Source organism: Curcuma longa, chromosome 1 (assembly GCF_044706935.1).
Source record: "Curcuma longa cultivar G26 ecotype Majalengka, Jawa Barat chromosome 1, ITB_CL_G26_1.1, whole genome shotgun sequence".
Classification (NCBI taxonomy): domain Eukaryota; kingdom Viridiplantae; phylum Streptophyta; class Magnoliopsida; order Zingiberales; family Zingiberaceae; genus Curcuma; species Curcuma longa.
Genome location: NC_133861.1, coordinates 13,293,047 through 13,319,094, shown reverse-complemented (window position 1 = coordinate 13,319,094; position 26,048 = coordinate 13,293,047). Strand labels below are relative to the sequence as shown.

Sequence of the window (26,048 nt, the reverse complement as noted above, 5' to 3'; positions counted from 1 at the left end):
TTGAAAAAAGTATAGATATATCAACATGAACACGACAGAGATGGAATCACGGAGCCAAGAAAAGCTTATGCTCTCGAGGAGTTTCATCCAAAACCCAACAATAATTGGGTTCAATAGTATTTTGCTGAGGATGAGAGTGAAGAGGAAGAAAGTAACAAAAAAAAAAGGATAAGAATGAAGTTGAAAAAAGTATAGATATATCATCATGATCACTGACAGAGATGGAATCACGGAGCCAAGAAAAGCTTATGCTCTCGAGGAGTTTCATCCAAAACCCAACAACAATTGGGTTCAATAGCATTTTGCTAGTTTATCCGCACATACATTGGCTTCATGGCATGCAGCCCATGATAAACATTGTATATGTTAGGTAAGAACTAATCTAAACTGGAATTGAATAGTATGTTCAGAATCGTGTATATAATATGTAGGTCCACATACATCTGCACCACAGCTATAAAATTAAATTAAAGGAAACAATTAATTTATCTTCTACATTCTATGAATGTAAATCTTCATGACAAAGGATAACACCAAAGTTTTGATGTGTATATATTTTTAATCTTGATAATCCGATAACGCTTATTCAGTGTGACAAACATTCTTGCCTAAGCCGAAGCAATTTGAGTATATAACATCATCAAATTCCAATCATTGGCCATTTACTAAGTGAAAGTGATGCAGAACAAAGATAAATTTAATGAAGTAAAAAAGAAAAATCTCAGAATTGAAAAACAAAAAATATATATATTAACTGAAGATCCGAAAGATACTTCAAGATTTTTAAAAAATAATAATAATATCGTAAATTGGGGAAAATAATGAACCTATTTAGCTCCTGTCGAGTTAAAAGATATTGATATTCCAATAAAAAAAATCTATATTAACGATAAATTTATAAATCAAAATTCAATTGATTCCTTTTTACCATACGAAAGTCAAGCAGACCACGTCCTGATTCCTCACCTCACTATCCCTGTCAAGATGGGAAATACTATTGTTTATGATATCTTCGGCAGATAAGAAAAAAAAAAAAAAGTGATGCTGTTGACAAGTTCCATCATGGTGACAAGCTATTAGATTCTAGGTTGCCATAAATGCATCCTCTGGTTCTTTGTCCTCCAATAATCAACGTTACTACACTCAAGCATTGGCAATATTCCTCTTCAGCAGGGTTCAATGAGCAGTAATCTTGCATGAACTTATCTTGCAAAGTCAAAGGTGCATGCACAGTTTCCCTTTTATTAGCTGGGGTCACCTCAATCTTCAACCCCTACAATGAAAAATCATAAAACTTTTTCATGAATTAGACAAAAATTTTGTAAAATATTGGTACAAAGTTTCTTGAGTGCATAAATGCCGACGGGTAGAGGAACATGGGAGTGTGGGGTTCGAGATCACCAAAAGCCGAGTGGTCCTTTTCAGAATAAATTGTGTAGTAGGCTCAGAATCCACTGTTGTAGAGGGCATACACAGCGCATCAAGGTGTGTCAACCGGTTCACGGGCATTTGTTGCGCAATCTAATAGCAGACCCCATGTGGGCAGACCCACCTCCATGTCCATAGCGCCTTTCAGTATCATGGAGGATCATTGATCATTGAAGGCCAAGATTAGGATGGTCTGAAACTGAAACTAAAAAACAAGAACAGTTGATGTTTCACAATCAAGTTTTATCTATCTGCATCCTTTATTGCTATGGTATCAAGTCAATCGGAAAGGAAGTGGAACAGAAAATTTTATTTTAGGAAAAGTTTCTGTAGTTTGTGTGCAGGCCTGCAGGTGCATTATTTATGATTTAGAAGAACCTTCTCTTTCTTTTTTGGAAAAAAATGCAGATCCAGAAGGAAATCATGGAGCAAATCTTATAAAAGAATTGCAATTATAAGTGTGATGTTGATGTTTTTTTCTATACAACTTTATCTAGATTTTAGAAGACGTGCAGCCAACTAAGCCCTGGAAATAACTGTAAAAACTGTTCGGAATCAATCAGCAGTGATCAATAATGATAGATTGTATGTTAAATATAAGGAAAGAAGAATGATTCTGACAGTTTGGTGATGCCCAGCCATCCATGATTTCTCTTCTTCACGTTACAATCCAATCTTTCTTTTTCAAGCTACCCAGCTTTGACTCTTTCAATATCTCTGTCTTGTCTTCCTTTTTGATACATATAAATAAATTCCACAAGGCCATTCAACTCTCACCATACGAGATATGGAGGAATCAATCAACTCATCAATGAGCAGCTCCTTCTCCTGCTCCATGGATGGCTCAGAGGAGAGCGGCTGGACCATGTACTTGGAGGACTTCATGGCATCAGAGGAGAAATCACAAGTTGCAGCAGAAGCTGGTGGGTGCAGCTCCTCCAGCGTTGTCACCCTCTCCACCATTTCTGATGCTGCTTCATCCACTTTTCTTGCACGGCAGCAACAACCAGCTGCTAAAGTTGATGTGCCAGAGGACTACACAAAACTGAGTCCAAAGAGGAGGAAAGGATTAATAATGGATGATGATTCTTTGGAAGACACTGCTAGCTCACCTGTTAATAGCCCCAAGGTTATAGAACCTAAATTTGACTATTTATTATTAGGATTATAATCTTTTTTATTTAGGAAATATATATTCTTTTAATCTTCAAACAGGTTACTGAGAGTTACTTGACTACTAATCCAACCAAGAAGGATTATCACAGCCTTCACAAAGACATGCCTCAGGTTTTTTCTCCTCCATTTTTCTAATTAGTTAATTTAGATGTCTTTTCTAGTTTTGATTAAATGAGTTGATGTGTTTAGGTCATGAATGACGAAAGGCTGAAACAAGTTGAAGAAGAGTTCAATTTTACTGAGGGGACAAATGAAAATTCATTGCTGAAGAATAGGGGGCTTTGTTTATTTCCTTTGTCCATGTTAGTAGACTACCTGTAGGATAAACCTTCACTTTGGATAATTAGCAAGCCTACGGACTCTCTAATTGTGCCTATGAATTTATGGATATTTGATGCATATTAATCTTTTCTATGGATATTTGATGTATATTAATCTTTTAATCATTTTAAATGGACAGAGTAACTGCCAGTGAAAGATAAAATAAATGACTTAACGGATTTTTTTTATGAATATCACATCTAATTTTTTATATAATAGTTTTGGGTATAATTTACTATTTTATAAAAAATAATAAAATTTGAATAAATTTAATACATGTGTTTGCTTCTTAGAAAATCACTGTGTCAGAAATTACAGTGCTTCTGTTCTTTCACATGCCATCTTAAATGCTAAAAGAAATTTCCGGGTCAACATTCAATAAATGCTAGAGCAGATTTATATCCATGCGTGCAGTGCAGACAATAATAACAGGGCACAAACTATTTAAGTACCACACTTTTATATTAAACACTATTTTCAACCAATTCAAGTTTATTATTATTTATAATAAAATATCCATATAGAGCATCCGTAACATACGTGGCGTTATAACGTCATGGGCTCCACTGCCACGTGGTAGTCGATCAGGTGATCGACTACCACACATGGTGATCGATCACCTGATCGACTACCACACATGGTAGGAGAACGTATTGCGGTTTCTGTAAGCGTCGTCTTCAACTACGAGAACAGAGTGCTTGATTTAAATTTTGTGGATTTAAATTGTTAAGCGTGCTTGATTTAGAATAATACGAACATGAATGGGCTAGCTGTTGTTGGGACTTGGGATTACCAATGGAATCACTAATCTTAAATCTATGTTTCTCAGCCCATTGGTTTTAGGACATTGCATTGTCGTCGGGGACATTCCAAGTTCCTGAGCCACCTACCTTGAGCTTTGTTCAGCTAATGATAGGACCATGGAAAAGGAGGCTAAACCTGCAAGCACATTGAAAAGTGTGCCATTAAGGAAGGAGGAGTTTGGTTAATTAGTTGGAGTCTCAGATATGTTGGTGTGGGCTATCATATGCACGATGGTATTTGTAGGGCTCGATTAGGGGCTGCTATCTGAGGCAAAGCATAATTAAGTCTTTTGGTTAATAAAATAGTTTTCATCTGCTTCTTTTTGTGAGGTACCTGTCAGACTGTCCCTTCGAGAGTTCAAGTTATGAGAATAGTCATGCCTTGCAAATATTAACCTCATGGCATGGAGAAGACCCATGAACTTTAAAGCCCAACTGATGTTTCCAACGTAAGGGGAAAGTAAATGCACCAAAAGTTGTCTAATATGAGATAGTCCTAAAGAATTAGAACATAATTATTTACTGTCAGAAAAAAGGAATTATTGAAGAAATTGCTGTCGAAATTGTATGATATAAGCTTTCATGCAAATATATTTGCATTCACAATCCAATATACACAAACATTATGCAAAAACAGGTAGAAAAATAGAATAAAGTAGCAACTCCTTTGTGTAGAAAAATGTGACATTTAAACTCCTCGAAGCTGGTCTTGTGCTTCATGATCATCTCGCAATGAAGCTACATATGGAGCTCTGAGTCTTGATGACCTTTTCGAAGGTGTTAATGAAGACGAGGAGGATGCAGCTCTGTGTCTTCTCCTCTTCATCTTCTTTGGAGTCGTAGAATTCTCGTCGGTTTCAGAGCTATTAGTTGGTCGAAACGATGTATGAATGCTTCTCGGTCGATCGAATCCTGGCACAACGTAAAACACGGACGGCACTTTCAGTTATATTAATTCAGTCTTCTGCTGCTGACGATGAATGAAGAATGTACCTCGAGAAGCCAAAGATGATCTCCTAGATTGCCCAACATTTCTGGGAGAAGAGAAATCCGATGGGGAATCGAACCTTTTCATCTGCATTTCATCAAGGCAAAGATCACGATCACAACAATACTTTACTGAAGAGAAAAATCAGTCAGATTGGAATATTTATTTTTCATACCCAACTTGGAGAATGGACAGAGTCTCTATCCCAACCTATATGTGCAACATGTTTGACATCTGTTGGATGCCCGATCTCCATTTCATCTTCCTTAACAACTACCAAACAAGAAGAACACAGAGAAGGGGATCAAAATAAAATAAAATAAACATAAAAGATTTTTTTTTATAAAAAAAGAACAAAAAGAAGTGAAACTACTGTTTACCAAAGAACTTTGATATATGCTTGAATCCTCTGAATAGCCCTTTCATCCTGGTTGCCATTGTGCTCCCGTAGGGATGGTCTATTCTATTTCTTGTGCGAGCAATGCGAAGAGCTTATATTCAAAGATCTTTATACAGAATTCTACACTGATTTGGATAGAACTTTCGGAGGCAGAGAGATAACTGCAGCAACAACATGGCTTCAAAATTGGCACAAGGACGAGAAACAACTGTTATTTTAACGTCGTCACGATTTGTACACGTCTTCTAATTGCTCAAACAATTTTTATTTAATGAGTCAACACGGTTTCTTTTTTTGGGTAATTGAGTAAAATGTCAACCAATCGCCCTTTATTTTTTATTCCCTCGTATATATATAAAATCTATACAGGATTTAATATTTACAGAAAAATTGTTAATATTTAACATTACTTGCACAAGTAGTTTCGTAATTTTCCTTTTCCAATTGTAATTTCGAATTAAAAGAAAAATAATAAAGTTATTTGATTATTTGTATGTAATAATTTTTTTATTTTCAAAAAACAGAAGCCTTGGTAATTATTGAAAATTAACTGTCTTGTGTCTCCTAAAGAAACGGAAGCTATTTTTCGTTTTCATGAATGAAACTTACCCTACATATTACTAAAAAAACTTCATGGGTGATCCAAATGAGAGTCTTGATTTATTAGTTTATAGAATTTATCATAATTAAAATGTTTATGGCCTAATTGATAATAACTCACCATTATAAACTTATGTTGTTGGTCCTCAATTTAGCAAGTGTGATTAAATCAAAGTATCATTTTATGCTATCAATGTCTCTCAGATAAATTTAATGATTTATCTAAATATTAAGAAGATGTCTTTTGTTTCTTTTAAACGCTTAATAGTTTTATGATAGAATGAACTCTGTAAATTAATAACATACTCAGCTAAATTTAAAAATAAATTTTACATTAAAAAAAATCATGTGAGAATAAATTGAACTGTCAGAAACAAAAACTCTTTACAATTACTGGAAACACAAATTTATTAAATATAATTTCTCACAAGTTGTAAGACCCTCAAAGAATCTGTAAATCATGCAAATACATGTTTATGTGTGTTCTGAACATGGATTATCTATTCTTTTTGTTTAATCAAAGCGAGAACCTACTCCATTTTTCTCCAACGATAAGATCATGGTCATTCATAGGCCAGACTGTATAGTAGAGGATGTGAAAATTACAGTAGCTGGCGTAAGGATTCTTGGATGTTTCCTGCAGTGCGTAGCTTTTTTTCTACCAACGATAATATCATATTGCACCTAATCCATTTGCAGGCGTAGTGTTTTGCTTGCTCTGTTCACAATGCTATCCTGCTCTTGTGTTGTGCCAGCTTCAAGAAATATTTTCAGAAGCATTCAAATATCTACAAATAAAAAACTCTTGATCCTAAGAAACTTGTCAGTTCTCAGTTGGCGAAGATCACAAAGTCTAAGCTATATATTCCAACGCCATCGCAAGCTTGATCCTTTGTCTTCTTCCGTTCATGCTCATTCTTAGCCCAGCATTATATCATCCTCTTTAGGCCATCCTTCAATAGTTTTCCTTCTTTTTTTGATTGTTTGCAGCTGAAAAAAAAATGAATGACCTTCTCAAGGTATTCATCTCTTTCTTGTAGAGAAGAAGACCTTCGTTTTCCCCTTTTAGAGCTGAACAAAATGTTTGCATTAGTTTTTGGTGCTTCATAATCTTTCATTGAAATTGAAGCAGGACTCCTTCAGAAATGACGCTTTCATGGAGAGCGATATTGAATTAGGAAGCCAGTCAGGTAAACTCAAAAGTGCACCAGATTATGGAATGGATGATTTTTTTGATCAGGTAAAAATTATTTCAAACACTAAATTAGAGTATTTGCCTTTTAATCTGTATTTTGATATCTATGCATACTACAATTGAGTTTCTATGTATTTATTTCCAACTTTTTTTGTCATCTTTCTTGTGCTTCTTTATTAGGTATCAGAAATTGAGAAGATGATAGACAAGATCTCCAATCATCTTCACGAGCTTCAGGTAAAACCATCAGGTCTTTATGGTTTCAGTAACTGCGATATCACCCTGTGTGTTCAGTAATTAAAATCGATGTATAATGTATTCATCAGTAAAAGAAAGACCTGTCAACTAATATTAATAAATCATATGAACCAGGAATCAAATGAAAAGTCCAAGGGTGCCACTAGAGCATTTGCGATGAAAGGTAGTGAGCAAGTTTACTTATATATCTAATTGTTTGTTATCAACTACGGATCAGTTATGAATTAAAGTTACTCTTTCAGAAATTAAACAGCAAATGGAGAAGGATGTCGATGAAGTTGGAAAGATTGCCCACAAAATTAAAAACAGATTACAAGATATAGACAGAGATGTATTATTCTTTAAAAAACTATTGATGCAGATAGCTCTGTGTCATCTGTCTTACAAGCATCATTTGAAAAGATTATGATAACAATCTTATTGGTTCCATTCTCTAGAACTTAACCAACAGAAATAAGCCCGGATGTGAAAAGGGGACCGGTGTAGATCGATCGAGGATGGCATTGACTAAGTATGTTTTAACAAGATGCATATGATGATATTTATACACACTCAACTTAAATTGATTTAGATATAAAAAAAACCATGACTAATGTTTTCTCTCATTGTAACCACTGTTGTCCAACCACAGTGCACTTAAGAAGAAATTGAAGGATATAATGAATGACTTCCAGGTACTTGTATTAATACCTTAGACAAATTGAGGTTGGCTACTAGTGTGCAGTATGTTTGATCAAAGTAATTTCTAGCAGATTTTGAGGCAAACTATCCAGAATGATCATAGAGAGGCTGTTGAAAGAGGGGTGTTCACAGGTTTCATTCTTTCTTCTTTTCTGACAAAAGTACATAGATTTAGTATTTCTGAATTTTTCTAAATTTGGCAGTAACTGGAACTCGACCAACTGACGAGGTAAGCATTATCGCTATATGCTATCGGAAAATAATCATGCTGGATACATAGACTTACACTGAGCTTCTCATGCCTGTGTAGGTGATTGATCACCTAATTGAAACTGGAGATAGTGAGCAAATATTTCAGAAGGCAATTCAAGAAATGGGAAGAGGGCAAGTATGTTGAGTTATCTATTGAGTACTAATTCTGAACAAGAACAATAACTTACAGGTAGTTTTTTAGTTGTTCAGGATAATTATGAATTTGTTCTCCAGGTAATTGGTACAATAGAGGAAATCCAAGAGAGGCACGATGCTGTGAAGGAGATAGAGAAAAAATTACTTGACTTGCATCAGGTAATTGTTTCAGAAAAAACGAATAAATTTCAGAAAATTCAGATAAGTTGCCCATAAGATTTTTTTTCTTCCGGTTTTCTTTTGGCACATAGGTGTTTATGGACATGGCTGTATTGGTGGAGGCACAGGGAGAGATCCTGGATAACATTGAGTCTCAGGTTTATCTTCATTTATTCAAGACGTGGATAGAATTGGTTTTTATATGATCCTGATCTTGGCACACTGTTTATATAATCACAAGATGAGTATTTTTTAAAAAAGCCTCAATTCTACAGGTAGCCAACGCGATGAACCATGTGCAATCTGGTACAGATGCTCTGCGGATTGCGAAAAGCCTTTCAAAGAAATCAAGAAAGTGCATGATAATAGTTATTATAACCTTTCTATTAATTACTGCTCTAATTGTGCTCTCAATCCTGAAACCATGGAAATGATTGTAGAACAAAGCAAAATTTCACAGGCAGTTTATTTTCCAGCACAAACTAGACAAGGGAGGAAAACCAGAGTATCTGATTATTTTTTTATTTGGAAAAAAATAAACAGGACTTCGAAGATGTTTTTTTTATTGATTACTTTAAAATTTTGAGACTCGACTTGATTTGAGTGTCAATTATGGTTAGAACTTTAAAAATAAATCAGGACTCCAAAGATTTCTATCAAGCAAATCAATGTACCATTTTTAAATCAGTGATGCAACTTCTCTTGGTATAATTTATTTTCAGTGCCAAATGCTCATTTGATGCTTAATTGAACTTGAATCATATGGTAAGATTTAAAGTCCTCCGAGAGACTGATAAATTATAAGTCTTTGTTCCTGAGCAGTCCATATCAACCCAACAACTATATGAAACCCATAAATTTGTGATACAAACAGCAACCTTTTGCTCTCTTTTGAGCATTTCGTCGAACAGTCAGCTTGCATGGAGCAGTTAGATACACGATAGGGTGGTTTCAGAAGGTAAGAGCGACCAGATGGGCCTGGCAGCAGTGGTCGAGAGCTTGCTCGCCAGCGTCTCCTCCTTGACGGCGGCGCGAATCATCGCCAGCGTCACCTCCACGACAGCGTTTTCTTATTAACACTTTCAAATATAATATATATGAATTATAATGGTTTTTCATTTAATTCTTGATAAGATTGTTTAGTTTGCAATGAATGAGGACCAAGAAAGGTATAAAAATGTTCCCTATAATAATCAAGTCTTATTTTTCATTTAATTTTTGATAAGATTGTTTTTTTTTCTTTTTCTGTGTCGTATAAAGAAATATTCCCCTGATATTCTAAGAGTCAAAGTCAAATTCTTGAAGCAGAAAACTCCTAAATAATCTTTTCCTCCGTCGTCTCCCTGCGGGGGTGATCGGCGATGACGGCCATCAGGCCCTGAACGGCGGATGCACTGTTGGTGGTCGGCGCAATGCCAATCTTAGCGAAATGCGAACGAATCTTGGAGTAGATTCCAAAAAGCTACCTACTTGATCTTAACGTTCTCGACACGGTGACGACATCCTTGGAGTCAACGTTCGAATTCCTGCCTATTTATCTTCGCAAGGTCAGCAATTAACTACGGCACTGAAAACCCAACAATTCAACACACACAGGGAAATGGAGATGGAAAGAAAAAGACGCTGTTTAGGCAAGCAGTGAAATGTATCAACGCAACCATAGCTTTTTGCCCTTAATTCAATCTCAGCATCATTCCTGGTTTCTCGTGGTCAAAAGAACAAGGTACACCAAGAACTCATTTTACTTTTAATTCATATATTCCCATTTGTTGTAAAGTAGTATCTACATTAGCATCACCCTCCCTTTGTTGATCTTTTAATAAACTTCTTATTTGTTTTGTGATAATATAGTTTTTCTTGGTGAAATTATAGGGAATATTATTCTCTATTAGTTTCTATTATAGCTGGAGCATGTTATTTGTTGGTGACGTAATTAATTGAAATTAAAACAGGAGCGGTAATCAGGAGGGAGACGTGAGCGTGCAGCGCATTATATTTGGTTATCTGTTTACGAAGCGATTCTTTCTTCGCCTTTTCGTCTTCCTCGTCTCGCCTTAATAAGAAAGATTTCCATGTCCCTTCCATTCGCCTGCAGTGTTTCTGGTGATTCAGAGAAGGCTGCGTTCTTAGCAGGCTTCACCTTTTCCGCACGGGAATCATGTTTGTGTATAAAAGACACGGTCTTGATTCCTTTCAATTGATTATATGATTCTCTTTTGAGGAAAACATGAAGGTCTTGTGCACTAGTTGCGGTTAACGTGTTGTTTCTTGTTGACAAAAAAGGGAAGAAAGGATCAGCTTGGGTTGCAAAACTGGATCAAGCATCTGGGTTCTTGATCGCTTTGTTCATTTCCAGGAAAAATTTTGGGCTGTTGGGAGTTGGGAATGAGGAACTATGTGCAGGAGCCTCAGGATGAAAGTATTCTGAGTAGAAGCAATGGGTCATTTTCAGTTCGGTCTTTGTCGAAAATTGTGTCTTCTGGTGCGTCCAATCTTGCATCTAGTGTCCGCAAGACCGGGGCATCCATCGTCTCCTCGATAGCCAACTCTCAAGATTACTCTGCTCATGATCAGGTAAACACATACAGACTTTTTTAACCTTTTAATTTTCATTTCTTGGAAAAAAATGATAAAAAGTGGATAAAATCAGCTCAAAATTGGTTTCTGAGGAAAAGCACTTGAAACAAACACGGAAACCAGGAATATAGAACGCATTATGGCTTGCAGTCATCATGGCACCAAAGAGCCCTAAAAGCAATAGTCTGATGCTATAGCTTCCAAAGAAATCCCATAGTTGAAAGCCCCAGCAGCATCAAGCAGGCATACCAAAATTTAGGTAGTTGGCATTAGTTCCACTTTAGCATGAAATGATAGAAGATATCATAGCCTACATTGTAAGACCTGACTATTCCCACATTGGAATTGGAGTGCCATTAATTCATAGGATGCATAGGTCTACAACTTATGCTTTGATGCCCAACATAATGAGTCAATCTCCCATCAGATCTATGCTGCTGTTTTATTTTCCTCAAAGAAATATGAATATCCTTTAGCTCATTTATTTTACTGAATATGTCTGTGCTAAGATTTTATTGCTCATATCCGTGCTGGATAGGTGCTTTGGGCTGGTTTTGACAAACTGGAGCGTGAAGGTGATATCCGGCAAATTCTCTTGTTGGGTTACAGGTCAGGTTTCCAGGTTTGGGATGTTGAGCATTCAGATGACATAAGGCAGTTAGTATCAAGATATGATGTTTCTGCAACCTTTCTGCAAATGCAAAAGAATCCAATTGAATCAAAGGAAATAATCGATAGGTTTGCAGATAATCGGCCATTGCTGATTGTAGTTGGAAATGCAAATGTTTCTGCAAATTCTAACAATTATGATGGGTATGATTCACCTTTGAATGGTTCTGTTGGTGGTTTTGGTCAGGAACTGAACAAAGACAGTTTCTTGCTGACTTTTGTTCACTTCTATTCCCTGAGGACCCATGAGTATGTCCATACCTTGAAGTTCAGATCAGCTGTTTTCTCTGTCAGGTGCAGTCCTCGAATTATTGTTGTTTCTCAAGTTTCACAGGTAGGGATGCTCACCTTAACTTTTGTTATTTTCAATTAAGAGATTTAGTGAGCAGCAAATTTATATGCAGATCCATTGTTTAAATGCTGCCACTCTGGAGACAGAATATAGTATCCTTACTCATCATGTAGTTTCAGATCGTCTTGGTGATGGAACTGTAGGATATGGACCGATTGCAGTTGGAACGAGATGGTTAGCTCATAGTGGAACTCCGATTGCAAATTCAAGTGGCTGTCATATTAGCCATCAAGATATTAATCCTGCCACAGCGGCTTATTCAGATGGTAGTCCGGTGACAAATTTCGCCAGAGAATCTAGTAAGATGCTTGCCGCTGGTTTGGTGACTCTTGGAGATATCGGATATAGAACAGTTTCCAAGTATTACTTAGAATTAGTGGGTGCGAATAACATTCCAACAACAGTGAATGGAAACTCCTACTTAAAAAGGAATGACGACTTGCATAGGGATCCAGCAGAGGTGGAACAGGGTGGGATGGTATAGTTCTGTTTGAATGTTCTTTCAGTTTGATTCTAATAGTTTCTTTATGATTGTTGAGATCGCAAAGTATGTGCTGTTGCATTTTCAAACACTGAATTAGTGTGTAATTTGTGTTTCTTTCGTTTGAACCAAACAGGTTATAGTTCGTGATATTGTTTCTAAATCAGTGATAGTGCAGTTTATGGCACATAAGAGTCCTATTTCTGCATTATCCTTCGATCCCAGTGGGACTTTGCTAGCGACGGCTTCCATTCATGGCCATAATATCAATGTGTTCCGTGTGATACCTTCTCTGCATGCAAGCTCAGGGGAGTCATATGCTAATGGAATTTGCATCCATCTCTACAAGTTACGGCGAGGCATCACTAATGCGGTAGTTAAACATTGATATTGCCTTCTTCTCTTTATTGCATATGCTGAATTTGATTTCTTGAGTTCATTCACCTATTTACATTAGGTTATACAAGACATCAGTTTTAGTGATGATAGCAAGTGGATCATGATCAGCTCATCGAGGGGAACCAGTCACCTATTTGCAACTGGTTCTTCAGGAGCTGCAAATATTAGGGTCACTAAGAGGGATTTTACAAAACCGTCTGTTTCTTTATCTTCAAATTTTTGTGAACAGAAGCCTTCTTTATGTGGAAGCCCTGTCACATTATCGGCTGTAAGCAGGATAAAGAATGGGAATCCTGGATTAATGAATGCTGTTAGCGGTGTTGCAGCAGCTGCTACAGGAAAGGTTGATCCAACATTTGGGGCCATTGCTTCTGTTTTCCACCATTGCAACGCAACTGATCATCATAATAATATCAGTTCACTGCGGACAAAGCATTACCTGCTCGTATACTTTTCTGGTTCCATTATACAATATGGATTACGTCCCAAAAGCAGGGAGGATTTTGATGCCAAACTATCCAGGTCGCCTTCTATTGCTCATGGTTTTTCACCAGAATCTGATGCTGATTTAGTTGTCGATGCACTTCAGAAATGGGACATTTGTCATAAGAAAAACATGAGAGATAGATGTGATAACACTGATATATTTGGTAATCATGGTGATAGAGAGTATGGTAAATTTTCACGAAAAGAGATGAAGAGAGGAACCTGTGTGTATCCTTCTTCCGTTGGGGCAGATTTTAATCCAATGCCGATTGCGAAGGAAACTCATCGCTCGTACATATCTGAATTTGAGTTGCATGCACATGAGGCACCGTTTCCTCTCTGGACGAAGTCTCAGGTAAATCCACTACCGAATACTTGCATGTTCTTGACACACCCTACTTAACATATCTCCATTGAATTACTGCATATGCCTGCATAGGTTCACTTTCAAGTGTTGTTGGATCACCATGGCGACGATAAAACTGACGACTCTGTTGGTGAAATTGAGATTGAAAGAATCCGATGCCGTTCAATCAAAACTAGATTACCAGATCCAATACCTGTTCTCGAGACACTCGATTCATCAACACTGCAGCAATCAAGGTTCACACCACTAGCCTTACAGTCGACTTCTTTTACTTATCATTTGACATATTCAGTTTGTTTCCTGTCTATTTCTGCTAATGCATTCTTTTTGACTTCCCTCTTTGAAACTCTCCCTTCGTGATTGTCGTCTTCAAGTCTTCGATACTCTTTAAATCACAGATAACTATACTGTTACATTGCTGCAGTTTGTCATCATAAGAAGTATGATAAGATATTTACTCTGAGTAAATCTTCTTATAGTTTTAGGGAAGATGACAAGGAGGACTCACCACTATCCCGTCAGACATCTGAATTGTTGGAAGCCGCCGCAAACATTCATGCAGAGGCAGCACCATTTGAGTAAAGTCTAACGCATGTTGTGAAATTCTAACGCTGACTCCGAGGCTCCAGTTGGAAGTGAAGATGAAGGCTCTAAGGATGACAACTTGACGTAGCAAACTTGAAGAGTAAAGTAGAGTTTGTAAATAGCACCAAGGGCCTGAAGGTAGTATCCCCATTTGAGTTCACCGTAAGGATGGTGATAGTGGCCTTGGTTAAGGTCTTTTAACTTCTAAAAGGGCCTTAAATTTAGTCAATGGAACTTTCTTCTTTAATTCGTTCTAGCTTTTCGTTCAGCAATAATAGCCATTATTTATATGCTGCATCAGAATGACAGAAAAATTATGTAATTGTATGGTTTGTTAGAAGATTGAAGATAACCAGATACACCGTCCTACCCAGCAGCCATCTTTTGTGGGCCGTGCAGACACTGCTTTCCATAGCCTGGCCCATTCCGGACCATTCAGAGTTAAGATGTTTTCATCACAGCCTAAATGGGCCTATTTGGGCCTGGGCGACGACCCATTGACGCCATCACGATTAGCAGCAGTACAAATTGAACAAATCAAATAGATAACTAATGTAATACTGTTTGTTACCAATCAAATTTATAATTAATTTATAATTAATAAATTTGTATTACATTCAGAATTATAATTAATATTATCGTAATTAAAAAATCTTCTATTTATGTCTCGGGCACTTCCTTCACATCGTCTACTACCAAATAACAAAGCGTGGCAAAATGCAAAATGGCTCACTCCGTTCGCCATATTGTACGCTTCCTCACTTTTCGCCTCCTCCACCACCACCTCCTCCTCCTCCTCCTCCTCCTCTTCCTTCCTGTCGTCGCTCCCTCTCCGATATGGGACTACTGTCCCACCGACAGAAACTACACCGCCGACAGCCCTTTCCACTCCAACCTCGAACTCCTCCTTGCTTCCCTCTCCTCCCCCTCCACCGCCGCCGCCGGTTTCTTCAATAACACCGTAAGCCAGCAGACCACCTCCCCTGCCTACGGCCTCGCTTTCTGCCGCGGCGACGTCTCCATCGCTGACTGCCAGACCTGCCTGTTGGATAATTTTATGTGGACTAGCATAATTAATTGGATCCTATTGGGCTTAGCCATAATGGGTAGGCTTGGTCCATTATTTCCTCTATATGTAGAGACCCCTACTCCTAACCCTAACGTATGTGGATTGTCGCCCCATTGAGACATACACGAAATTTTTATCTACGGCGGGTGATAGGAGCAGTTTCTTCTCTACTTTCTCTCTATTGTTTAGGTTTCTTTCTCAGAAACAAAGATGAACTCATCGGCATCTTCTGCTCCAGGTATTTTTTTTCCAACGTCTAATTTCGTATATTGTGTTTTCCTCATTTGTCATATTATGAATTAGATCTTTGTTTTTTCATCAATTGGTATCAGAGCCAGGTTTATCGATTCTAATATGACAATGAGTTTTTCCTTCAATTTTTTTTCCCTAAATTTATAAACAATTCGTTTGAGAGATTCTTTCAATATTCTTTAGTGCTCTCTTCTCTAATGATTGGAAGAGAATAAAATCGTTCGTCGTGTAATTTAGGGATTTTGTTTTGTAATCCTAAAATCTCTGTAAGTTCTGTTGAAGCCGCCGAACGCCGCTTCTGTAATTTGGAACGCTGCTTCCGATCCAGACGCTTTTGACGTCTGTTGCCGCCGGTTGGCGGATCTGGCGTCGGCGACGGCGCTGTGCGGACTGCAGAAGGTCGGCGAGCGGCGTCGGCGTCGTGGGTGGCGTCGGCGTCGTGGGCGGATTGAGGAAGAAGTCGGCGTCGTGGATTTTTTTTTTTTTTTGGGAACCGCATGCGTGTGAGGAAGAAACATGCACTTTTAATGACAGTGAACTTTTAATAACGTGCGCCTATAACGTGCGGTTTGAGGAGTTTTTTTTAAATGACATTATAAAAATAAACAGTGCATTTTTAATAAACAGTACGTTTTAATTAAAAAAAAACAAACAAAAAAAAAAAAAAAAAACAACGTGCGTGCCTCCTATTGTGGGCAGCAATGGAGGGCCAATTACTATGGGTCCAAAATCAAAATTTATAAGGTTTATCCGTAATCCTCTTCTCCTCCTACCCTCTCTATTATCTCGTCTCGTCTTTCTTTTCGATGTTACCGAGGCGACGCTTTCTGTTCCGATCCTGCCCTAGATAAGACCCTCAAGTTTCGCGCTCTGTTTTCTGTTCGGATTGAAACCGTGGGCATCGATTTCACCGGGTAACACAGACGCGCTGCATGTTTTGTGGACGTTCCACACATTGAGAAGGTTTTATTTGTGTTATCATGGGCTTGGTGGTGGAAGATTTTCCGAAAGAATTGCTTGTCGATATTGTTAAGAGAATAGAAAGAACTGCCGATAGAAATTCAGTTTCTCTTGTGTGCAAGCGTCTATATGAAATTGATCGAGAACAAAGGGATTTCTTAAAGGTTGGATGCGGATTACACCCTGCAACAGAAGCACTAACTGCCCTCTGCTTGCGCTTTGCTAATATAAAGAAGCTAGAAATTACCTACTTTGGCTGGATGTCTAACTCAGGCAAACAATTAGATAACCAGGGCCTTTTTGTGCTGTGTTCCAATTGCCCTTTGCTTACAGAACTCACTTTAAGTTTTTGTTCATTTATTAATGATAATGGCCTTGCATACCTATCCTCTTTCCCAAAGCTTAGATCCCTCAAGCTAAATTTTGCTCAATCAATCAGTTCTAATGGCATTCTCTCACTTGTTGGTTGTAAGAATCTTTCTGCTCTTCATCTCATTCGCTGCATGAGAGTGACCAGTGTTGAGTGGCTTTCTTATCTTGGTGAGTTTGGAAAGCTTCAGGATCTTTCAATAAAATATTGCAAGGGTATTAGTGAGGATGATCTGATGAAACTTGGTCCTGGATGGAACAATCTAAGGCATTTCGAGTTCAACACAGTTAATATCACCATATGGACTCACGGCTGCATTCATCTCTCACTCTTACCACACAGTTAATATCGATTAATCAATTCTCTAATTAAGTTCTAATTCTCACGACAGCATAGGAACTTGTGAAGGCCTTAATAGATAAAAACTGGGTGTTTTGTATTAATGATTGTTTTTTATTAATGGGTGTTTTTTTTTGGGGCTGAATTAGAGATTGGTTGATGTTGTTTTAAAAAAAAAAAAAAAAAACAGTTTGGAATTTGGAAGGCCGAATGAGAGAGAGAGAGAGAGAGGGGAGAATGAGCCTATGGCATTTGTTATTAAGGCAATGACTTTATTCCCCTCCAGTCCCATCCTTGTTTGGTTCCTTTTGTTTGCTTAATTAAGGCAATGACTTTGTTCTTCTCCATTAACCAAATTGCCTACGGCATTTGTTATTTTAAATTATCATAAATTTAAAAGAGGTCTTTTAAATTTAAGACCATTTTGTATTGTTGTTGATATTTTTTCATAGTTGTGAGCTCGCCTTCGTGAGACGGATTATGATAAAATATTATTGTTGAAAAATTGTTATTAATGTGGCATTAGGAATTATTTTAATAATGCACTTACCCTATCGGTTTGTCTTTATTAATATAGTTCTAATGATTGGTAATTATATTTTAAAGTTTTCAGTATCCTTTCGATATTAGCTTTAAAATATAATTATTTTATGTGATGTGAGAATTAATTCATGCATTGTAATTCGGGACCCTTCGGCGGGATTGCATTTGCATGAGATAACTTTATTGTGGTCATAAGCTCTATTTCTTTTGTTGGATATGCTCGACAATAATCTCCCATTAATATTTAAATTCTAGCTTTGCCTATGAGTATGAACTCTTTACCAAAGCTGAATGAAACCAATTATGAGGACTAGGTTGACTCTGTTAAGTTATTTCTTGCCATTTCGAATGTTAATGCTGCCCTTACTGAAAATGAGTCTGATGTTAATTCCCACAACTAAATCTTCGGCTGTTGTTATAACAAAACATGAAAAATGGACTCATTCTAATAAAGTCTGTTGGCAGCCTTATGTATGCTCAAGTTTGTACACGTCCTGATATTACTTTTGTTGTGAGTGTACTTGAGAGATACTTGAGTAAACCTGATGTGACACATATGCATGTTGAAAAAAGTGTTTTGAGGTATCTGAAAGGTACCAAAATTATATGATCACATATAGGAGATCAAATCATCTTGAGGTAATAGGTTATTCTGATTCTGATTATGGAGGTTGCCCAGATGATCATAAGTCCACATCAGGATATATATTCACATTAGCTGAAAGAGCTATCTCTTGGAAAAGTGTCAAACAAACTCTTATAGCTACATCAACCATGGAAGCAGAGTACATAGCTTGTTATGAGGCCACATGTCAAGCAATATGGTTGAAAAACTTTATTGCTGAATTTAATTTTGTGGAGAGTATCTCTAGGCCTCTCACTATATATTGCGATAACTCTGCCGTGGTGAGTTTTTCTCTCAAAAAAATAAAAGCTCAAAGCGGACCAAACACTTTGAGACAAAATTCATGTTTGTGAGAGAGAAGGTTCAAGAGTTTAAAACTCGTGTCGAGCATATCCCTACAGAGCTTAATATTGTTGATCCCCTAACCAAAAGGCATAACTGTTAAAGCTTTTGTTGACTATGTAACCCGTATGAGTGTGGTAAAGCCTTTTGATATTTTGGGTTAGTGGGAGTTTATGCTTATGTTTTGTTATGACCTCATATTTATAATATTTGAGACATTGAATAATATTGAGATATGCTCAAATAATAACTACTGTTGATATTGCTCAAATAATAACTATTGTTGTATATATATTGTGATGGGCAATATTGTATATTATGGAGACATTTCGGACCCAGTCTCAATTTTGTTGTTATTATATGACATCTTGGGCAATATTGTATATTGTGGAGACATTTCGGACCCAGTCTCAATTTTGTTGTTATTATATGACATCTTGGGCAATATTGTATATTATGGAGACATTTCGGACTCAGTCTCGATTTTGTTATTATTATATGACATCTTGGGCAGATGTTTGAGTCATTCTACTGGGAAATAGCACTTTATTCAAATTTTGACATGTCATTTTGTTGGATTTTTCCCATTTATCCATATTCCATTTAGTTGTTGGGTCACAGGATATAAGTATCTTACAATGCATGATATCATTATTCCTTCGAATGTGATTTTCTGTATTATTAAGATGCTTATAGTTCCATTTTGGACCTTTTCGTGTTATGTGTTGACTTATTTTGACATCTTATTATGATCACATATTGTTGATTAATCTGATGTATTAATTATGCTGTCCAAGTGGGAGAATGTTGGATAATTTTATGTGGACTAGCATAATTAATTGGATCCTATTGGGCTTAGCCATAATGGGTAGGCTTGGTCCATTATTTCCTCTATATGTAGAGACCCCTACTCCTAACCCTAACGTATGTGGATTGTCGCCCCATTGAGACATACACGAAATTTTTATCTACGGCGGGTGATAGGAGCAGTTTCTTCTCTACTTTCTCTCTATTGTTTAGGTTTCTTTCTCAGAAACAAAGATGAACTCATCGGCATCTTCTGCTCCAGGTATTTTTTTCCAACGTCTAATTTCGTATATTGTGTTTTCCTCATTTGTCATATTATGAATTAGATCTTTGTTTTTTCATCACTGCCTCGACGCTGCCTCCCGTGACATCGTCACCCGGTGCCCCAATGGCACGAGGTCCGCCATCTCCTACGACTACTGCTTCCTCCGCTACTCCGACGAGCGCTTCTTCTCCTCCGTCGACACATCGTTCCAAATATGTTTGTCGAACACGAACAACGTCTCTGATCCGCAGAGATTCGACAGCCAACTGGGGAATCTCATGGACGCGCTCACCAGGGAAGCTCGTGATTCGCCAAGGCTCTTCGCGGTTGGATCGGCGAACCTCTCGAGCTTCGATAGGCTGTTCGGGCTCGTGCAGTGCACCAGGGACTTGTCGCCGGACGATTGTTACAGGTGTCTCCGTGGCACGGTGCAATTCATTCCGAGATGTTGTAGTTCGAAGGACGGAGGGCAAGTTCATTTCCGCAGTTGTTCCCTTCGATTTGAACTGTATCCTTTCTACAGTCTTTCATCCGTCGGTGCTCCGCCGCCGTCTCCGAGTTCGAACGCTGGAAACGATTCCAGACTGAACGAAGCCAACAGAGGTGCGCAAACATTTCTCTTTTTAATATTTTCCAGCATATCAATTTTCAGATCATTGATCGAACATGTAGATCAAAAAATAAGAATAGAGCATCAGTTATAACTCGTAGATGATACCACTTCTGTCGACTGTCGTCCCTTGCGTAAGAATTAATTAAGAAATTCAACATTAGAACAAGGACTTGTAGTTTTTGGTAGATAAACCAGACTTGTTGTGTCGAAGGTTGGGTCATACCCACCCATTCGCTACGCTCTGTTTGGATCGGATGAGGGACAGTTCATTAATGGAAGGGAAGGGAGGAGAAGGGAAGGGAGGAGAAGAAAAGTAACCTTGTTTGGGAGGAAAGGAAGGTTCAAAAGAAAGGAAATGGAAGTTAAAGATATAAAATGTCAAAAATATCTTTTTTTTCTACTGGCTTCGTCCCGTCGCCCCGATTCCATCTTCCTCTTCCTCCTCCTCCTCGTCTTCGACCTCCGCATCGGGCCCCTTCCTCGAGCCCCACCGTCCCGCAGCCGCCTCTTCCCCCTCCGCCGCACCGGCGGATTCCCTCGCCGCCAGCTCCCGCGACGTCAGTGGAGGCGACGCGGTCGCGGTGGAGCGGAGCGGCGACCACTCCGCTTCTTGCCTGCTGCTGGACCATCCCGCACTTCCCCCGCGCCAAGGCCCGCGCGCTCTGGAGCCGCTACTTCGAGGTGGGCGGCTACGACTGCCGCCTCTGTCCAGGGATGGTTTGAAGCTGGTGTGGCAAGAGGCGATCTCCGCCGATGTGAGCCTCGGTTTAGAAACGAGGATAAGGATGGATAAAATTGGAATAGACATGCTTCCCCTTCTTTACACCCCGATTTGGGGGGTAAAAAATTGTGCTTATTTATGAGCATGGAAGGGGAAGCTTTCCCTTTCTTTCCCCTTCCCCTCTTTATCTCACTCCATCCCAAACACAGGTACATTTTTTTTTCCCCTTCCTTATCTTTCCCTCACCTCCTCCCAAACAGAGTGTAATTGTTCAAATCATATCTTTTGATTGTTTCTCTTTCCAAACGAAAGGCGTTAAGCCGAAGTCTGTCTACAACTACAAGTCTAATAATAATAAAAGTATATTTGAGGAAAGTCAGGAAACCTTAAATATTAGGTTTGATTAACGACAGATTATTCTAGTTTTCAACCGCATTACAAGACAACAGTCAGCACACGTACACGTCCCTTTTTCTACGCGTAAACAAGACTTTGTAAAGTTTTTATAATATAGAATTCCTTTGAAGGATTGGAATACTTTCTTTATTTTCACCAAAAATAATAGACTTCCTTTACTGTTTGGTGAAGCCCATCGCTTCATGTTGTTGTTAGTCTGATCAAAGAAGAAACTTGCAGGTTCAGATGAAAATAAAGAACCAATTTTTTATCTGTAATTAATCTCACTTACGTAATTCACTCAAGCCTTATGTGATTTTATTTGTTTCCTTTTTTGTTTGAGCCATCAGATCTAATGTACTCTAGCTTTTTCTGTATAGGAAAAAGTGACAGTACTGGGAGAATGGTTCTCTTCATTGCCGTCCCTGTTGCTGCATTACTATTGTTTCTTTGTGCCATACTTATTTACTGTCGGAGGTCCAAACCAACAATGCCAACAAGGAGAAAACAAATACAAACATTTGGTATGGAATATGGATGAAATACTATCACATAATCTTTGAACATTTGGTATGTTTGTTTCTACTTTGTGCTTGCTAACAAAAAAAGAGAAAAACTTATGGACAGACCATGAAAATAATCAGCCAATTGGAAGTGTTGAATCGCTATTATTTGTTCTGGAAACCATTAAGACTGCTACTAACGACTTTGCTGATGAAAACAAGCTAGGTGAAGGCGGATTCGGACCAGTTTATAAGGCTAGCTCTATGACTGAAATTTCCTAAATGTAATATGTGGATGATTCCTTGATTGATTTATTGATAAATATCGATGGTACTTGAATGCAGGGAAGACTAGAGAATGGCGATCAAATAGCAGTGAAAAGGCTTTCAAGAACCTCAGTGCAAGGTCTGGTTGAGCTGAAAAATGAAGTAATTCTGCTTGCCAAACTTCAACACAGAAACCTTGTAAGGTTGTTGGGCTGTTGCTCAGAATCGGATGAGAAATTGCTCATATATGAGTACCTTCCTAATACAAGTCTTGACAGATTTTTGTTTGGTATGTATCTCCACTACCTGATGAATGACAATGAGCTCAATGCATGCTTATGATGATCCCTCATTATGCAATCCTGCTCTTGCATTTTGTCAACTTCCCTCACTGGCTGAAAATTCTATTAATATCCTGAGCTTGTTACTATTTGCTAATCCATACTGTGCAAAACTTGAGGACATCAGTTTTATTCTGTTGCACAAGGCACGACTGTTCTTAACTATAGTAACCAAATATTATACATGGATTTGGCAGATCCTTTCAAGAGAATGCAATTGGACTGGGCAACACGGTTTAAAATCATTGAAGGCATTGCTCGAGGACTGCTTTACCTTCACGAAGACTCGCGACTGAAGATCATTCATCGTGATCTAAAAGCTAGTAATATCTTGTTAGACAGTAAAATGAATCCTAAAATTTCAGATTTTGGTCTTGCCAAGCTATTTGGTGTAGATGAGACCCAAGGAAAAACTAGCAAAATTGATGGACATAGTATGTGAACACTATTTTACTCACTCTGGATTCCATCTAGTACTCAATTGAATAGGAGTTTCTTGATTTAGAGAAGCTTAATTTTTTTTCTTCTTATGGTTGACAGTGGATACATGGCTCCGGAATATGTATTTTATGGTCTCATCTCAATTAAATCAGACGTCTACAGCTATGGTGTGCTGCTCTTAGAGATTTTAACTGGCCAAAAGAATGGAAGTTTAAAATCTGGGTATTGCATAGACCTTGTAACTCATGTAAGTATGAATCTTTTCTTTGATTGAATGATAGAAATCTAATTAGCAATTTTCTTTGAATAAGAGATAATTGATGATTTTTTTCTATTGTCATCTGATTTGAAAGGTGTGGCGCCAGTGGACTCAAGGAAATATTCTGCAGATAATTGATCAAAATCTAGTTGATTGCCCCACTCAAGAAGTATTAAGATGTGCACATATAGGATTACTATGTGTGCAAGAAGACCCAGAACGAAGACCCACCATGGTTAATGTTGTGCTTATGCTTAACAGCCACTCTGTTAGTCTTCCTACGCCTTCCGCACCTCCATTTGCCAATTATAGTGTCACAACTGAGTCAACTACTCCTTAGAAAATATTGGTATCTGAATTTGTGATAGAATTTTGAATAATATGTTTCAAGTTTGTATTAGTTATTTTGTAAAAAATTTAACTGGTGTTCATCATTCATCATGTGTTTTGATATAATATGATTGATTAATTGCAAACTGCCATTTGTCCAGACAATATTAGAACGTAAATAAAGATCAAGTAAGTGCATTTTAATGTTTTTATTGGAGGAAAATGATCCATATACAGAATTGCATAGCAAAATGAGAAGATATTTTGGATATTTGAGGATCAAGAATTAAATCGAATGTTAATATCCCAATGGATAGAAAGTGATACCCAATCCATAACAATGGCACGTCAGCAACGAAGTGTACGTGTCAGTCATCCAGTGGCTGAGAACTTATCCAAAGTTGGGCACGGACAGATAAGAAATATGCAATGCTCCAATTAAAAGGTCTCCCACCATTCGTCGCCCGTCCACAAGACACGAAAGAGATGGCGCAGGCGATGGCTTCCATGGCGGGCTTACGAGCTCCGTCGCAGGCGCTGCTCGAGGGGAGCCTTCAGGTTAGCGGCTCGAGCAGGCTATCCATCCCCGGTGGGAGCCGCGTGGCTATCGCGCGGCCTGGGCTCGTCGTCCGAGCCCAGCAGCAGGCTCCGTCTGAGGGAGAAGCCGCCGTCCAGAGCGGCCGCCGCATGGTGCTTGGACTCGTAGCTGCAGGACTCGCCGGTGCTTCCTTCACCAAGGACGTGCTCGCCGAGGTCAAGTCCATCAAAATCGGACCGCCGCCTCCGCCTTCCGGCGGCCTCCGTAAGTGATTACTGCTTCGTAATCGATTCAATCCCTAATTCTGCAAACCTAATAGGAAGATTTAAGTCCGAAAGATGCGAGCTTCACTTGATTTATGCTTTAATGTCCGTTGGTGGATTGTTTAATCTTCCGTTCTGACGCCCTTTTTCTTAGCCGGGACCAAAAACTCCGATGAGCCTCGAGAAGTGGACCGACCATTGAAGGAGAGATTCTATATTCAACCTCTACCTCCGACTGCAGCAGCTGCAAGGGCGAAAGACTCGGCCAAGGATATCCTTAATGTTAAGCAATTGATCGATAAGAAGGAATGGCCCTATGTTATGAACGATCTCCGCCTCAAGGCAGGAATTCTGCGTTTTGATCTCAACACCGTCATCTCTGCAAAATCAAAGGAGGAGAAGAAGAAGCTTAAGGATCTCACCGGAAAGCTCTTTGCAGCCATCGATGGGGTAATAAAATGCCTTTGATTGTATAAAACACTTGATTAATCACAATCATGAATGCTGGATTCACATCATCTGCATCATTTGTCTGAAATTGGATTTGTCTCATTTGTGTAACAGCTTGATCATGCCGCAAAGATCAAGAGCACTCCAGAAGCTGAGAAATATTATGCAACCACCAAAACTCTCCTTGATGATGTCCTCTCCAAGTTGGGCTAGACCACTAGAGGTCAATCTTGTTCTTCTGTACGGTACAATCTCTGTGAATTCCTTCCTGTCGAACCAATCGTGGATGTAATTTCTAGCAACTAAGATTATGAATGCTGGCTACTGATAAGATTTTGAAGCTTTTATGAGATTCTCATTCTAAGTCCAAGCAATATAGATTATGATACAAGTTTCTATAGAATACATATTACGTGAATCATACATGAGAGAGGAAATGATCAAAGTTCCTATATATCTAGGTTTAACACCTTAATTCTTTAACAAACCCTTGGCATTCACAGTACACTGCTGCTTCAGGGCATAGTTATCCTGAAGCTTTTCCAATTCATTTTCCTAAGCTTCAGGGCATTGTTCCAGAGCATCCATTTGCAGAACTATATAAATGGGCTGATTCTTACATGTTATATCTGAGTGCATTCGTGATCAACAATTTTGCTCTCGATCCCCAAACTCTTTAATATTGGGAAGAAGATGTTATGAATGCCTAAATTTATCTTTCATCTCCAAACAACCAGGGCCGTATCTGCCTGTCTTTTTACCCTTGCCATGTGAACTTGATGATCTCAAGTAGTTATATGAAATAAATCGACTAAAAACATGAAGCACGCGCAGTGGCTGGATCAGATTTGGGGAGAAATTGTACTTTGCAAGGAACGCAAACTTTGATCTTCCTATCTTTTTGGAAATTTAATATTTTTTTATGTACTATATCTTTTTTTTAAATGGGTTATGTTTTTTCTTAAAAGAAAAAGTCATGCACTATCAAATTAATATTTGCGTAGAATTTTAATATGATCCG

General features: G+C 38.2%; 6 protein-coding genes and 1 pseudogene across 7 annotated transcripts; 6 read left to right on the top strand and 1 right to left on the bottom strand.

Annotated features, from left to right (window-relative positions):
* The first annotated feature begins 2,215 nt into the window (after positions 1 to 2,215).
* Positions 2,216 to 2,995, top strand: LOC141813732 (vascular-related unknown protein 1-like). The gene is made up of 3 exons (XM_074701716.1): positions 2,216 to 2,557; positions 2,644 to 2,715; positions 2,794 to 2,995. The coding sequence occupies exons 1-3, from the start codon at positions 2,216 to 2,218 to the stop codon at positions 2,923 to 2,925; spliced, it is 546 nt and encodes a 181-aa protein (XP_074557817.1). The 3' UTR covers positions 2,926 to 2,995.
* Positions 2,996 to 4,416: 1,421 nt separating this feature from the next.
* Positions 4,417 to 5,154, bottom strand: LOC141816622 (uncharacterized; annotated as a pseudogene).
* A 1,563-nt stretch (positions 5,155 to 6,717) lies between these two features.
* On the top strand, positions 6,718 to 8,851 carry LOC141846780 (syntaxin-132-like). Of its 2 annotated transcripts, none has more exons than XM_074734843.1 (13): positions 6,718 to 6,735; positions 6,849 to 6,956; positions 7,092 to 7,148; positions 7,284 to 7,332; positions 7,412 to 7,500; positions 7,607 to 7,680; positions 7,801 to 7,843; positions 7,922 to 7,982; positions 8,054 to 8,079; positions 8,161 to 8,238; positions 8,337 to 8,417; positions 8,510 to 8,575; positions 8,693 to 8,851. In XM_074734843.1, exons 1-13 carry the CDS (start codon positions 6,718 to 6,720, stop codon positions 8,849 to 8,851), a joined length of 909 nt encoding a protein of 302 aa, XP_074590944.1. The 2 variants fall into 2 exon arrangements, with proteins under 2 accessions (XP_074590944.1, XP_074590934.1); XM_074734833.1 differs by having other exon boundaries at positions 6,846 to 6,956.
* A 1,796-nt stretch (positions 8,852 to 10,647) lies between these two features.
* On the top strand, positions 10,648 to 14,541 carry LOC141812201 (autophagy-related protein 18f-like). The gene is made up of 7 exons (XM_074700243.1): positions 10,648 to 10,991; positions 11,533 to 11,997; positions 12,068 to 12,493; positions 12,633 to 12,869; positions 12,954 to 13,736; positions 13,821 to 13,984; positions 14,228 to 14,541. The coding sequence occupies exons 1-7, from the start codon at positions 10,803 to 10,805 to the stop codon at positions 14,328 to 14,330; spliced, it is 2,367 nt and encodes a 788-aa protein (XP_074556344.1). The 5' UTR covers positions 10,648 to 10,802; the 3' UTR covers positions 14,331 to 14,541.
* A 516-nt stretch (positions 14,542 to 15,057) lies between these two features.
* On the top strand, positions 15,058 to 23,786 carry LOC141824524 (cysteine-rich receptor-like protein kinase 15). The gene is made up of 8 exons (XM_074711835.1): positions 15,058 to 15,370; positions 19,984 to 20,508; positions 22,016 to 22,159; positions 22,263 to 22,393; positions 22,484 to 22,694; positions 22,944 to 23,184; positions 23,287 to 23,434; positions 23,541 to 23,786. The coding sequence occupies exons 1-8, from the start codon at positions 15,058 to 15,060 to the stop codon at positions 23,784 to 23,786; spliced, it is 1,959 nt and encodes a 652-aa protein (XP_074567936.1).
* LOC141848025 (F-box/LRR-repeat protein 14-like) lies at positions 16,591 to 17,330 on the top strand. The gene has a single exon (XM_074736140.1). It carries the CDS (start codon positions 16,635 to 16,637, stop codon positions 17,328 to 17,330), a length of 696 nt encoding a protein of 231 aa, XP_074592241.1. The 5' UTR covers positions 16,591 to 16,634.
* Positions 23,787 to 24,236: 450 nt separating the features above from the next.
* LOC141823776 (oxygen-evolving enhancer protein 3-2, chloroplastic-like) lies at positions 24,237 to 25,374 on the top strand. Its single transcript, XM_074711036.1, has 3 exons — positions 24,237 to 24,578; positions 24,732 to 25,027; positions 25,142 to 25,374. The coding sequence occupies exons 1-3, from the start codon at positions 24,263 to 24,265 to the stop codon at positions 25,238 to 25,240; spliced, it is 711 nt and encodes a 236-aa protein (XP_074567137.1). The 5' UTR covers positions 24,237 to 24,262; the 3' UTR covers positions 25,241 to 25,374.
* Positions 25,375 to 26,048: the final 674 nt, after the last annotated feature.

Coding starts and splice junctions, on each gene's coding strand:
- LOC141813732 (XM_074701716.1), top strand. CDS start 2,216: ATGGAGGAATCAATCAACTCATCAATGAGCAGCTCCTTCTCCTGCTCC. Junction 2,558..2,643: donor CACCTGTTAATAGCCCCAAG/GTTATAGAACCT, acceptor ATCTTCAAACAG/GTTACTGAGAGTTACTTGAC. Junction 2,716..2,793: donor TTCACAAAGACATGCCTCAG/GTTTTTTCTCCT, acceptor TGATGTGTTTAG/GTCATGAATGACGAAAGGCT.
- LOC141846780 (XM_074734833.1), top strand. Junction 7,149..7,283: donor ATCATCTTCACGAGCTTCAG/GTAAAACCATCA, acceptor CATATGAACCAG/GAATCAAATGAAAAGTCCAA. Junction 7,983..8,053: donor TGAAAGAGGGGTGTTCACAG/GTTTCATTCTTT, acceptor TAAATTTGGCAG/TAACTGGAACTCGACCAACT.
- LOC141812201 (XM_074700243.1), top strand. CDS start 10,803: ATGAGGAACTATGTGCAGGAGCCTCAGGATGAAAGTATTCTGAGTAGA. Junction 11,998..12,067: donor TTGTTTCTCAAGTTTCACAG/GTAGGGATGCTC, acceptor ATTTATATGCAG/ATCCATTGTTTAAATGCTGC. Junction 13,985..14,227: donor TCAACACTGCAGCAATCAAG/GTTCACACCACT, acceptor ATCTTCTTATAG/TTTTAGGGAAGATGACAAGG.
- LOC141824524 (XM_074711835.1), top strand. CDS start 15,058: ATGGCTCACTCCGTTCGCCATATTGTACGCTTCCTCACTTTTCGCCTC. Junction 15,371..19,983: donor CTCCATCGCTGACTGCCAGA/CCTGCCTGTTGG, acceptor TGTTTTTTCATC/ACTGCCTCGACGCTGCCTCC. Junction 22,394..22,483: donor GATTCGGACCAGTTTATAAG/GCTAGCTCTATG, acceptor ACTTGAATGCAG/GGAAGACTAGAGAATGGCGA.
- LOC141848025 (XM_074736140.1), top strand. CDS start 16,635: ATGGGCTTGGTGGTGGAAGATTTTCCGAAAGAATTGCTTGTCGATATT.
- LOC141823776 (XM_074711036.1), top strand. CDS start 24,263: ATGGCGCAGGCGATGGCTTCCATGGCGGGCTTACGAGCTCCGTCGCAG. Junction 24,579..24,731: donor TCCGCCTTCCGGCGGCCTCC/GTAAGTGATTAC, acceptor CCTTTTTCTTAG/CCGGGACCAAAAACTCCGAT. Junction 25,028..25,141: donor TCTTTGCAGCCATCGATGGG/GTAATAAAATGC, acceptor TTTGTGTAACAG/CTTGATCATGCCGCAAAGAT.